At 46.8% G+C, this 14771-nt stretch overlaps 1 protein-coding gene across 1 annotated transcript in view; it reads right to left on the minus strand.

The window, feature by feature from the left end:
- LOC118771879 (copine-8) overlaps window positions 1-14771 on the minus strand; it is a 77857-nt gene that overhangs the window by 32505 nt on the left and 30581 nt on the right. Inside the window, exon 6 of the mRNA XM_036520013.1 lies at window positions 11305-11381. Coding sequence (XP_036375906.1) covers window positions 11305-11381 — 77 coding nt within the window. The remainder of the gene's footprint in view (window positions 1-11304; window positions 11382-14771) is intronic.

A 14771-nucleotide genomic window follows, 5' to 3' on the forward strand; every position in this document is an offset into this window, starting at 1 on the left:
ATTGCACTGCTAAGGTTTTTTTTTATTAAGAGCTCCAGATCAGCTGGGCTCAGCCCCTGAAACCCTGCGAGGAGGCAGAAATAGATGAGTCACTGACCACAGACCACCCTTCATTGCCTCAATATTTACAGTCTAAAACAGTAAACAGTCCAAGTGTCTGAGAGCGCTACCTAAAATAGCTTAAGAAAAGGTCGCAAAGATCGCTGCTTGGTATAGGCAATTTAAAAGGCACTATATATTTATATAAGGAAAAGAAAAGTTAGGAAATGTACATGGATGGACATTTCAAGAATTTTTAAATCAGCCTTTGTAAGGGCCACTGATTTGGTGGTTTGCTTGGCAGGTCCAAGGGTTCCCTGGGGTTCATGACAAAATGCTCACTGACATTTTACAGAAAACCTACGATTGATTTCAAGCTCCAATTAGAAATACACGTTTAAAAGAGCATTTTAGCAAAAAAAAAAAAAAAACTTTTTCGCAGGTCCCCTGGCACACTCATTTCAGTAATGTCCGCTAATAAAAAAAAACCGCAGGGTTCAAACAGCCCCCCGAGAGGATCCCATTCAAAATGAAGACGGCCTTTTCGGGCATCTCTGTTTGTAATGCGCTTCTGTGTCTCACAGCAGGAGATGATATGATAAGCAAAGGAGTCCACTTTAGGCCTGAATCCTGATGCTTTGCTGAGGATGCTGGGAAAATTGCTGGCAGAGAAAGAGCGTGGCTTTTCTAAGATCGTGGAGAAAAAATAGCTTAATCAATTTCCCAATTGCTTCCATGCCCATAATAAAAAACCCGGCTCAATCTCTTCTGTGTCATTTCTCATCCATTTATATATGTCAGAAATTGTTGGAGGATTCACCGTTTCCAGTTTAGTGGATACAGCCCCTGATTAGGCTTTTAACCACCTTCCAGTTTTTTTATGAAAGGAGAATTACCCTAATTGCATATGGAAACCACTTTAATCCCCCCCCCCCCCCCCCCCCCCACACACACACACACACACACTACATTACACTGATATTTGCAGCCAAGAGGAAGTCATTTCAGAACAATCTCCCTGAGAGGACACAGGCTCCATGCTGAGATTGGTATGGGCAGTTTCAAGATATCTTATTTGTTTGAGTGACAGCCCCACTCAGGATATGCCATCCATTTTTTTCCTGCCAGTAATTCTTAACAAATAACATTTCCCGGCATCCGTATGGACAAATCGATGGAGAGTGGCTGCAGCAACCATTACACGCACCGCGTCGGCCATTCAGCGTGCAGGCTGCAGTCATGAAGCTTTCCTCACCTGTCACGGCCTGTGCGGTCCAAGGCACAGGGTGGAATCTTTATCCTGAGTGCAGTCTTGTGCTGGGGGAACAGTCATGCTTTCTCTTAGTTGGTAGTTCTCTTCGAAGCAGCAGTGTGAAGCTGTGCATGATTTCGCTTTGGCCCGACAGGGAAGATTGTGGAGGGCAGAACCAGAGTTCTGAAGGATCTAGTCCCTGGTACCAGTTTCAGCAGTGGAAAATCCCCTCAGGGCTTGTACATACTGTAAGTGTTTGCTGGAGGATTCGTAGATGATAGTCTATGAGGTGGGCTGTGCGTGTGTGTGTGCACGCGCCTGTGTGTGGTTGGGGAATATGGATGAGTGAGCACACAGGTTTTCCACAGTTAAACCTCAGACTCCTTGAGAAGCTGTCGGGGAGGGTGTGTGTGTGTGGGGGGGGGGTGAGGTGACACACAATCTCCGTCCAGCTCATTTCCATTTCTTGACTGCAGAGTGCCGTAACCTTGAAGCGCCGCGCTCGCTATAAATGGAAGGATTTCAGCTGGAGCCAAATGCCATCAAATTAGATCACCTGATTGCTCGGCAGTTGGGGTTTGTTGCCGACCGGCCTGCCAACACGAAATGACTGTGCACACACACAGAACAACGGGCAACAAAAGCTCGCTTTACTGGAGCTCACCAATACATAGAATCGCCCCCTTTCAGATTCTAAATAAACCTCATAAGGTAATTGGCTCACCAAAATAAGTCTCCACAGGGCGGCGGCCCGCAGCTCCACCCCTCCCACAAATAAGCCACTTTGAGAGGGGGTGCAGACTGGACGGAGGGGGCGAGACCAGGGCTGGCCCTCACAGAGAGGACGGGGAAGCCAACCGTGTGTTAAACCCACCGGGTAAACACGTCCCAGGCCATTTTAAGGTTGGCGAGTTGACCGCCGAGCCCCGACTGGCTGCGGTGAGCTGAGGTGAGCTGGAAGGCTCAGGCTCAGACAGGCGGGCCCTGTTCACACCACAGCTAAGGTTCGCTTCACACCCCAGCCACTCTGACACGGGTATCTTGCTCTGGCAGGAACCAGAGCTGCCCTGGCTCCTACTGAAACAACTCACTCCATGATTTTGCTACATCCACCAATCAAGGCATGTAATCACTAAGATAGTGTTTTCCAAGCATAAATAAATATGTTTTTAATTATGTAAACTTGGACACAAACAGACTTGAATGCACAACCAAAAACCTCATCTGTTATCGGTCATTTAAAGATCTCAGCTCCTTTGGCTGACTTTTTAGGGGAACCACAGTGGTCACAACAAACCATTAAAGGTATGTCGGCCTGTATCAAGTAGGAAGGTGTGTAAAACAAAAAAAAAAATACAAGTAGCAGCAGAGTGACAAATTATTCAGCACATATGAGCACCCACCATTAACTCAAACCTGGCATTCAAACCAATCCATTGAATATGGTTGGTTTATCATGGTTAAGATCGTCACCTGTGGGTGGAGAGTAACACTCCTTCAGCAGCTGGTTCGTTCATACTTTTGTGGATGACCTCATCCAACTCGAGTTTGAAGAAAATTTAATTATCTGCTTCTTCATTTAATCTCTGGTACTGCACCCTGCCACCAAACTAACTTTGACCCATTTTGGGACTGTTAATTAAAATGTTAAACACTTTAATTATCAAACAAGATTAATTTTGCTCTCATATCTACATCAGGCAGATTTGTACTTGCATCTTTTGGACCAAAGGAAAGCTCAGCAGGCCAGAGGCCTAACAAACATTGTAGAAATGTATCCGAGACCTTAAGGGGGTGCATCCGCCGAGCAGTTCATTAGTGATTGAAAAACTGATTAATTAACTGATTCATCAACACTAATATCATCGTGATAAATCCGTGATGGCTTTTTACTTGCCTATCTTGCATTCAGTGCTGGACAGGCACTGCTTGGTGAATAAGAATTGTATGAGAAAGACACTTAAACCAGTAAGAGAAAAACATTCTGCAACTCAAATACTACAACACTACTAATAATCTGTACAGCAAAACCTGTCAAAGCCTGACATACATAACACCTCCATAAGCACAAGAATAGATTATATAACATTATAAGTTATGCAGAAACATGCAAAGGAATTCATAAGTAGTAATAAATACTAGTATCACATCTTAAGTGAACAGAGGGGAGGGGGGCATTCAGACTACACTAGGCATTTTGGTGCTTTGTCCTTTTCTTACGGGATTAAATTATAACAAATTTAAGTAGCTGTTGCATTTTATTGATTCTTGTATAATATACTGAATGAATAAACAATATGTGTTCAAAATTTATTACGTATGTATTATATTTATTTTAATTTCAGTGATGACGACGGTGAGGATAATGATGATGTTGATAAAAAAATTTCAAAATTTCTAATTTCAAAAAGCTGAAGCTTGATTAACTCATTCATCACTTTTAAGGACCACTCATTAGTCAGAGTAAGGATGAAGCACTTCAGCTGTTAAACGGAATATCCCTCCCAGGCAATTCGTGGCTTCCAAAAGCGGTTGCGTCATCTTGTGAAAGTTAATAAAATTCATTATGTAGCCTCATGTGGGCTACGCTACAGCGCCAGTGGAGAAGGTAATTGTGTCCATAACAAAACATATTCTTTCCAGTTTTAACCACACAAAAAGCACCACCTGCCACAGTCCCTGCTATTGGCAGGTGCCACCTAAGTAAGGCACGCGAGCAGACTTGGTAAAATAGGGTGAAACAGGGTAAAACGACGATGTGCCCTCCTGAAAGCGGGGAGGGAAACACCCCCAAAGGTAAGCACGGAGACCAAATATAGAGCCACCGGGACCGGGGGCGCATTCCTGCACATGACGCTGACCCAGAAAATGCGACCCGAACGCCAAGCACCTGCATCTCCATGACAACCACGACAGGCCGGAGGAGACGGGAACCTGAATACTCTTCCCTGCTCATCGCGACTCAGACCGAGTCTTCTTTTTTGCATATCTCAAACAACCCCAGCCGAAAACGGCGCCATCAGACCCGCGCATTTTCGAAGCGGGAACGTTTCAATTTTATCCGTGGTCGACGCTCGATGCAGCCATCCGTCTCAATCATCCTTAAACAGGCTGGCAAATAGGCACGCGTCGTCGCTGAACATGGGGGAAGATGAGCGGCGGGGGCTTTCATGTTCAGGAATAATCTATAATAAGGTCTCACGCGAGGCAGTGCTGGCTGTCTGCTGCAGCATAAAATCTTTCATATTTTTTGCTCAGATTTTTACACTGCGTTTGCCTGTCTGAGGCAACTTTCTCGGTTTGCATTTTCGAGATACGTTTGTACAGCTGGGTTTTCGGGGGGGAGGGAATTCAGGCAAAGTGCTTCTCCCACAGTAGCGTCCTCAAACATGCAACCTCTTAGTTAAAAGTTACACCGCTACTTTTATGCATAATTCAGCATCCACTACGTGTGAAGGATGGAGCACCGTTTAAGATCACGCGGCGGAGCAATTTTGTCAGAACGACCCCGGCTCCTCGCGTCGGTCTGAAAGCAACCACGTTACATAAACTGCAAAAAAGGTGGTAAATGCGAACAGCTGTTGGGAGCGGGGCACTTGTTTTGGAGGCGCCGCCGGTTTCACCTCAGCGCAGCGCAGCGGGCGGCGTTCACTCGGATGCGCAAACGTGCCCCTGCGGGCCACCTTCTTCCCCGCTCGGCTTTCGGAGGAAAGCTCTCGGGCTCTGAAAACGTCTAATCAAGGCGCATTGATTTGCAATCAGCGTCAGGAGAGCGCGAGGTAATTAAGTGCCGGCGTTTGCATGGGTATCATTTGTAATTACCGCCACACAGGCAAGAGGGAGACATGAATGAAATGACAATTATCCGCGGAGCACACACCAGCCTGTGCGCATCCAAGCCAAGCGCCGGTTCTTTTTTTTCCCTGTTAAAAGGGAGTGCTTGTCTGACCTTAATCTTACAAACAGGGGCAAATATATTACACCTATTCATCTCCATTGACAGCGGCTGCATTGTACTCATTATGAACTCAGTTGACAAACCCGGGCTCTAATATCTATCTACAATTCAAATGTTCCTGGAGCAAGATATAACAGATGCAAAGCCATAATTATTGTCTGAAGGCAGTTGTTGGGGAACACACAGTACCTGGTGATAAAGGACCCTTTCATCCTGTCTTTTCCCTGTATTTACTTGGAGCTGTCAAACCCGTGCCTGTATAACGGCCATCTTGCAGGCTTTAGGGATCATTTGAAACCAGTGCTTAACTGTTTTTGAAGCCATTCGTATGAATGAATGACTGCAGATGCTTTGGCAGCAATAAATTTCATCTCAAGTGGATGTTTCAATTTTGCTAAGTAGGAATTTGTTATGCCGCGTACTGTAGTTTACAGGGGGGGAAATGTCTGCAGAAATCGATTGGTAATTAAAGTGGTTCCTTTAATCCCGTAAGAGGCTGGGGCTGCCTTTTGCCCTGGTGAGAGGCACTCTCTGGAATGAGCCAACCACCTGGGTGTAAGGCATGGGGGGGGAGTGAGAATAACAGAGATGGGGGGGGAGTGAAAGGCAGAGAGGAAAAGAGTGACGGAGATGGAGAGGAAGGGGGGGGGGAGACTGAAAGGAAGATAGTGACAGAGCGGGAGAGACAGGGGAGACTGAAAGACACAAGAAAAGAGTGACGGAGGGTGAGGAAGAGAGAAAGAGAGAGAAACAGGAGGCTCAAAGGCAGAGAGGAAAAGGGTGACAGGGAGATAGAGGAGAGAAACAGGGAGTCACATCAATTACTTTCTGTGAGCTCTGCAATATTTAAAAATAAAGAATTACTATTTTGATAAATTTCAATGATGCCTCCCGCGATTCAGCGAAATGACAGAGAGAGTCTATCTGTCAGTCCCAGTCGGGGAGGGACACACAGAGCCATTGGCTGCTTGGCAGATGGCAGAGTGCCACAGCCCGCGGGATAGAGAGTAAGCAACTAGGACAACATAGATTATTTATGACTGCTGCTATTATCAATATTGTTATTGTCAGTAACATCATTTTTTACATAAATGTATTCATTATTTACTCCTTTCCTTCCCCGCTACTGATTATGCCATTTTTCATTACATACGTAATACTATGGCAATACCATGCATTGTCTCAGTTGTGCCAATAAAGATGATTCGAATATGAATTTCAGATAGAGAGATAATGACAAAGGCAGAAAGAGACACTAAGATGAGGATGTGAAGAGAGAGAAAAGAGGGAGAGAGATTGTAACAGAGTGAGAGAGGGAGGGAGAGTGGGCTCAGGCATTTGTAGTGTCATTAGCCGAGCGCAGTCTATAAGAAGCGCTGTACTGACTCATGTGACTTAACATCAGGTTCATCATTTCTGCCAACGCCACAGTTTCTCTATTCAAAAGCATCCCCCTGTGCTTAGAGGGAGCAACACTATGTTGTCACTGGAGACGAGAGCAACAGGCGCGTGCGCGCGCAGACACGCCTCTGAGATATTCGTTACGCGGATGCTTCATCGGTCACGCCTCCTCCACATAAAGTCAGCCCACAGCCTCGCCGCCCCTCACTCACGCTGGCAAATTCCCGAACAGGCAGCGGACACACCCCATCCCGCACCGCGACGCCGTGCTCAGAGGCCGAGCAGGTCACATGACCCGTGGCCCAGATGGAACCCGTCCACCATTCCGAGTGGCTTTTACCTGCTCTGAATAAAGTGGCGAGGGGGGGGGGGGGGGGGGAAGAAAAAAAAAAAAAAATAATAAATAAAAACACAAGCAACACGAAGCGCGGAGCTCATCTCATCCGGAGAAAAGCCCGAAAGCCATTCGTGGCTGGTGCCTGAACTGTGTAATTAGCTGCAATTAGTGCTCATTAAAGTCGTCAAGGGCCTCCTCTGTGCCCGCGCTCCGGCGCAGGTGCGAGTGGCTTGCGTGAGATTGGCGGCGCAGCTCCTGACGAGGCCCCCCCCCAACCCCACTCCCTCCGGCGAATCGCTGCACGGCGGGCGGGCCAGGAACGAGGCGCGGGGCAGAATGTGCACTTCAGGGGAGAGAGCACCTTAAAATCATCAACAGATAGCGGCAGCACCCTCCTCTCTACCTGGGCGTGCCGTGACTGAAGGGAGCCGAGATTTTGCACTGGGGGCAACAATTCGGGTGGGGAGGGGGGTTGGGGGATGAGGGGGGCTGCACAATGATTCTTGGGGCAGTCCAGAAGCCAAACAGTGTTGGTTACAGGCTAACATCCAAGGTGCCGTGTTTCCCTGTGACAAATGTGAAACACACTGAATCAAATACACAAATCTGCACAGCACCTAGTTTCCCTGGTTACTTTGAACCTCAGCCAGTGTTGCGATGCTTTCTGCTACCTGAGAGTCCTCACGCAGCCATCAGTCTCCACAGACACAAACTCTCTGTTCATACGATGATGTAAGGTTACATTTACAAGACTAATACATTACATATGCACTTGAGTTCCCTTTATTTTCTAAGATGTCTAGTTTCAGATTAGCACATCTTAACTTGTGGTAGTGCTTGAGTGGTGCTGTGCACACACTCACTGGTCTGGGAGTGTTGTTAGCCTGGTCTGACACTGTTGCTCATTCAACATGTATGGATGCAATTCTGTTCTCTAGTGCTGGAAGTCCTTCTGGATAAGAGCATCACCTAAATAAATGTAATATAATATAATGTCATGTAAATAACTTTACACTACAGACAGTTAAGTCATATTGTTAAGGTAATAAAAATGTGTGGTACAAGGCATAAAAAAGACATTCCATCTGTGAACTGTGACATTTGAGCTTATTTCAACACATCTTGCAGCAATCGGATGGGTGCCCAAAGAATGGGAGATTTGGACCCACACATGGGATAGAGTTGCCAGATTTGTCTTTTCATACCAGCCAGATTGTCTGAGTTGCCAGATTGGGCTTTTCCAGTCAGACCAGCTGAGGTTTTTCCCTGATTTCACGAAGAATTTCTCCTCTTTCCATCAATTGACTAATTGACCTTTCTATGGAGATCTGTCCTCCATGGTTACTGTTGCTACAGTAACTCTGCCAAGATTTCTATTACAACCACTGAAAAAAAGTCTGTGCTAAAAAAAAAACTAAAGGCTTTGCAGTAGATTTGATCACTCCCCTTCCACATTTTGCATTAATTAGAGAAATTATGAAATAACAAATATGGATTAATAGCACTCTGAACAACTGTCAGAAAGCTCTTCGCCGAGCGTGTTTCATAAACAACAGAAGCCGAAGCAGATATAACTTAGAGGAAAGCCACGATGCTATAGCAACAGAGAAGAAATCTACTCGAGGGATAAAAATAGAATCAATCAGGTGCGATCAATCTATGCTTGTTTAGACACAAGGAGATGCCCAAATGGAGCACATTGACATGCTTTACACATTAATGGGCAAATATTTTCAGGTAAAAAAACCACAGTTGCATTCCATTATAGTGAATTTTGTCTTACAAGCCACCTGTGCCAGCACCATGTGACTGCCTTTCTTCTGTGTGTCGGCTTCATGCAGTTTCTGTTGCATTAAAATGGATGTCGCTCTGGATGAGAGCGTCTGCTAAATACATGTAATGTAATGTAATGTAAAAATTTTTTGTACAACTTCTGCAGGTTTGGTATGGAAACACAACCTTGTGGACATGTTTGAGAGGTGCTGTATGTTTGCGAGTGTGTTTGTATGCGTGTGTGAGAGACTGTGTGTATGCGTGTGCATGTGAGAGACTGTGTATGTGTGTGTGTGTGTGTGTGTATGTATGTGTGTATGTATGTGTGTTTGTAATAGAGAGAGAGAGAGAGAGAGAGAGGAACTGCATTTGAGTGTATGAGATAGAGACTGTGTGTGTGAATGTGTGTGCCTGTGTGTGTGCATGCATGCCTGTCTCTCACAGTTGTTCAGAGCTCACACATGTGTGTGTCCCAGCCTGACACGTCCGGTCCTGATCACACTCGCCGGTGGCGAGGTGCACGGAGATGCCACCGCTCCCGTCTTTTCACTGTCCCCTCATCCAACCCCCCCCCCCCCCCCCCACAGCGCCAAGCGTCTCCGCTGGACTGTCACTCTCCTCCGCCCATAAACCGCAGCTTTAAGTGACGGAGGACCACCGAGGGTCACCGAGACCATGTCAGAGCACAGACAGAATGAGCTCGGGGTCATCTTCTCTCATCTCTCTAAACCAACGTGTAACTCAACCCTCGCTCGGAAAGACAGAGCATGACTCAACGCCAGCGCTTACTAATCGAAAGAGAGGATTAGTCAGAGACTAACAGCCCCGTAGTCCCTTTAGGGTCATTATAATGAGGCGGCCGTGAAATTTTAGGTCAAAGCAAGAAGTGACCATACCTTCCATCACTGCTAGTCCTTTGGAAAAAAAAGTCCCTTTAAGTACGACTCGTATGAGGGACTTCTCTTTGCTCTTATCACTAATCCACTGTACAATTGCTATTTTCATATTACATGAGAGTAAGTAGTTCGTTTTTTTGAATTCTTGTTTTCCTTAAATACCCAAACCGAGTCCGTGCTTATGAACCCCAGGGAAAGACTTTGGACAGAATAAGCAGACTGCCTTTTTTACATATTGCAGACTGACTGCCCACTTAAGTGCAGCAAACCAAATCCGTTCCCTGGGTTTGGTTTTTGTTTTGGGGCAAGGAGGGGAGAGCCCTCGGAGGCCTCCGGGGAGGCTTGCTCGGTAAGCGACGCTCGCGGCGCGTGGCGCACCAACACGGCGGGGAGATGAAACGACAGCTCGGGCCCCGCGTAACGAGCACCCGCGAGTGAAGGGGCTGCCTCTAATGAGGGACACGGAGAGGTAAACAGCTCATTAGAGGCGCGGCGCGCCGGAGCTCCTGACAGGATTCACACCCGCACCGCACTCGGAGCAGAGGCTGCGCAGAACCTACGCCCTCACCGCACGCTCTACACAGAACCTACGCCCTCACCGCACGCTCTACACAGAACCTACGCCCTCACCGCACGCTCTACACAGAACCTACGCCCTCACCGCACGCTCTACACAGAATCTACGCCCTCACCGCACGCTCTACACAGAACCTACGCCCTCACTGCACGCTCTACACAGAACCTACGCCCTCACCGCACGCTCTACACAGAACCTACGCCCTCACCGCACGCTCTACACAGAATCTATGCCCTCACTGCGTGCTCTACACAGAATCTACGCCCTCACCAGGCTGTACGTGGAATTTACGCACTCACCATGCTATGCATGGAATTTATGCTCTGACCGTGCTCTACGCAGAATCTACACCCTCACCACATGCTCTACACAGAATTTACGCCCTCACCGTACTGTACGCAGAATTTACACCTTTGCTGTGTTGAGTAAAGACTACTTAGAACTGACACCCTGTCTACGCTGACAGTAGTGGCTACACAGCACCTACCCAGCCGCACAGACTTCCCTGTTGGTGTAGCTGAGGAGAAATTCACGCTGTGAAACCACACAATACAAGGAGCCTGAATGACACTCTCCATTCAGCGGGTCAACATATATCTGTCAGAGATACATTTCAAACAACAAGAGATTTCTCCCCAGAATAGCAGGCGATAAGGCTGCATGACCTCACGCTGTAATAGCCATGCCCTTTGTAGGAGCATCCCACCATTACACTGCATCATCTGCCCGGCAGACGCTCCCACCCAGACGCGGGTATTTCCCGAGTTAAGCACCATATCTCGACCCGCTCAGCCGCGCTTCAGCAGTTGCACCACATGGTAATTGGACAGGCGAAGCTTCGGTTACACCCTCCTTGCCTCCGCACCATTGGCGCCCCACTGACCTGACAGCATAGACGTGACGGTGATCTAATCTGTGGGCGGACGTCTTGTTTTTACCCAGCCGTGTCCGTTAGTCACGGTGACTAACGGATGTGGTCAGTCGAGCCAACAGGTGGCAGCGCGACGCGGGAGAGGGAGGTGCTGCGGATGCCCCTCTGGGCTGTGAGAAGGAAGGATGAGGGTTACTTACACCAGGGGCTTTTCCAGCCGGCTCCCCAGAGACCCCACCACCTCCCCGAGGGTGCAGAAGGCCTGGCCCAGGAAGTCCTGCAGTGACAAGACACGCCGTGAGAAAAAAAGACTCAAACTCCCAGCATCCTTCACACCTGATCCCGTCCCCCATTGACCCTCCCCCCTGAGTCCCGCCTCTTTACAAGCAGCGAAGTCAGACATCGGATACCGAGACAGCAGGTATGCCATTGGCAAAATTAAGGGCTGGCAAGGCGTACCCCGTACACATACAGATGAGAGTTAACCCTTTTTTTGTGAACACAATAACAGAATGAATGCAATAGCAAACATATTCGATATTCGTGTTTTGGCCACACAAGTCTCACCAACTCCCTCCACACTGTAGCGACTGTGAATGCGTGTCTTTGCAAATGAGAATGTGCTGATAAACAGAACAGCAATCCCACAATAAAATCATGCTACAGTGCTAATCACATAAAGCTAATGAGGCATTACTGACTTTGAGTCGGGCTGCAATTATTTTCCAGCAGTTATAAGAGTCGAGGAAGGCAGGGGTCAGGTGGAGGAAGCAAAGTATAGGAAAAAGCGTGTTTCTCTACAATTATTTATTCCCAGAATTATTTCTGAATGGTATAAATTTAGAGCCTGAATATACGAGAGCCAGTAATGAACAGGGTCACTAACTCTAATTGTGGTGAATTATATAACTGATGAAAATCATCCATCCCGGAGCACAGTGTACACTGTGGCTGGAGCTCATTTTGCATCTTTCCATGTGGTACCGGTTTCTAATCCTAATCATTGGTACTGTTTGTACCAATGAAGCCTTGTGAGGCCGTCAAGCCAAACAGGCTTGAGAGACACTTCTTTCTGTGCCGTATTTTCTTTATTTCTTGATTAACTCTTGACCCAATCCAAGTTTTTATGTGTTTACGAACCCCAGGGAAAGAGTTTTTTGAAAAAAAAAAAAAAAGAGCACTGCCTGGTTTCGCAAGCCTGTCGCGTGTAGCTTGTCCAATATCAAAGGGCCGTGCCTCATTACGGCAGCCAAATGCATTGTTCACGAGTCACTGGCTTCAAACGGCACTCCCTTGTTCATCTCATGTTTGGCACAAGGTTATTGGACAAGGTCTGTGCATGTACGATCCCTCTGTCGTGGCAAGACCCGCCAATTATGGTTCCAAAACCGCTAACCGCTAATTCATCTAAATATCAGGCAACATTTCCCCAGCATGGGCTCTGTATCTTCTCTTTGCCAAAGCTTTAAAGTCACCAGATATTCATCTCTTAAAGCAGTGTGGTCACCTGCAACCCCTAGGAAGTCAATATAATCATAATTATAAGTATTCCCATGGACCAGTGCTTCCTTGTGTGTTCAATGTAAATATTTCCATTATTCTTTCTATTCATTTTCTAGAGAGAGTGTGGAAATCTGTCTGCTTGCTATCTACAATTTAAAAATATATACTTTTATATATACTTTTTTCATTTTACATATTGATATATACATAGATGCGTATCATATTTACTGAAGCAACAGTACCCTGCTCAGGGGTACAAAAACAGTACCAAGCTCAGGATTTGAACAGGAAACCCTCTTACAAGTCTAGTTCCCTGCTCCTTACAACCCTGCCATTTGTAACAGTGTTTATGGGACATGTTATGCCACAGAGGTACCTCAGGTTTAGCACTGAATGCTGCACTGCAGATGGTTTCAGACTCATATCTCTCTCAGTGATGAATGTGACTACATTCCAAATGAATTCTGAAAGCATTTGAGGCACAATAAACTGCAGGGCTATGTGAAGTGCTGGGAGATGAGGGGTGCGCCCGTGCATGCTGTCAACACTTCAACACAACGGTGTGAAATAAAAAAGGATATAATACGATGAAACGGCATGTGAAAACGGCAGGCGAAACCCCTCTTCCCCCCCTCCCCGTACCCGCCACCACGCCTGCCTCGCATGCGATGAAGGTACTGATGCCCTTGGCCCGTCTGGGTATTTCCACTGGGGGTCTCATTGACGACGGGCAGGCTGCCGCCCCCCCCCACCCACCCACCGTTGGGCATGAGATAGAGAGCATTGAAACTCCAACTGGCAGCGCCAGTCTCCGCAACCCCGCAGAGGGAAGTAAATTGGTGTTGCGCCTTTTTCCGGCTGATGCAAATTTTCAATTGTATTTCAGGGACCCTCAGAGCCTCCGCTTTTTTTTGAATTTCCTGACATAGAGAGCGCAGACTCAGTGTCGGTGCGAGACACGGTCTGAGGCAGTTTGACTGTTTGGATTTCAATCTGCACCGTTCGAAGTGGCTCTAACGGCATCTATTTATTGGCCCATTTGGTGGATCATGTGCTTGCCGTGTGAACGGTGCCATCGCCAAGGGCGGATAGCTGCTCAAAGAGCCTGTGTGTTCACCACCCTGCTGTTCTGCGCTACACAACCTGACACTCACAGGACGAAGAGCCCCTCTCTGCTTTAATGAAAACATGTTTAACGGCAAGATCTTGTGCTGTTGTCACGCAAATGGTAAGATCTTCTTTGAATGCGTGGGCAAGCTGACTACTTCCTCTCCTTTTAATGCGCAAAACAAAACACAGCTCTCCTCATCTGACATTAAAAGAACAGTGTCATTATCTCTGTTAAAACGACAAATAAAACAAGGACCTCTCCTTTCAGCACACATAAAAGGTGCATCCTGCCAAGAGAGCGCACTTGCTTTCTAATGAGGACTCACTTTCAGTATTGACTAGAATGTGCTGATAGTGGTGACTATCGTGTGTATACTTCCAGTTCCAGGCCCAGATTCCAATACAGACTACAGAGGGAGGGAATTACACAACACTCCCAACACGCTAAGAGGTGTGCAGGCGCTCTCTTTCTCTGTGGAATATTTTCATCACCACGTGAAAAGATGAATGCAAAAAAAGCAGCGCGTTTGTAAGAAAAAACGCACCCCGCCCCAACCGAAAACCAACTGTAGCCCTACCTTCATTTTCTCTTATATTTTACTTTTAAATGGCCTGGAGCATTCCACTTTAAGCAAAGCGAAACCTTCAGCATTATTTGTTTATGAAACAAACTGAGGCAAAGCATTCCAGCGGAGTCTGTGGACAGACTAGTTTTACAAGGTTGAGGTAATTCCAGGTCTGCTTCTGAGGTATCACGGTTTTTTTTTAAGTTTTCAAATCTCACTTCATATCACACCTTACTGCAACTGATGTAAGTTTTAACATGCTTTTAGAAGCCATTTCAGGGGGGTTAAGCGATTGTAAGGCAAAGACACATTACAAAGAGCCTTCTAATGTTAATAACTCATTTTTGACAGCAACGTCGGGTAGAAACCTGTAATTGTAAGCACTCGACACATGAAAGCACTCAATTAGAGGAGCAAACTGGAAGGTTTGAGAAGCTTGAGAAGAGAAGGACTCTGAATGAAGCAGTGGGAATCGAGAAGGTGGAACA

Source organism: Megalops cyprinoides, chromosome 25 (assembly GCF_013368585.1).
Source record: "Megalops cyprinoides isolate fMegCyp1 chromosome 25, fMegCyp1.pri, whole genome shotgun sequence".
Classification (NCBI taxonomy): Eukaryota; Metazoa; Chordata; class Actinopteri; order Elopiformes; family Megalopidae; genus Megalops; species Megalops cyprinoides.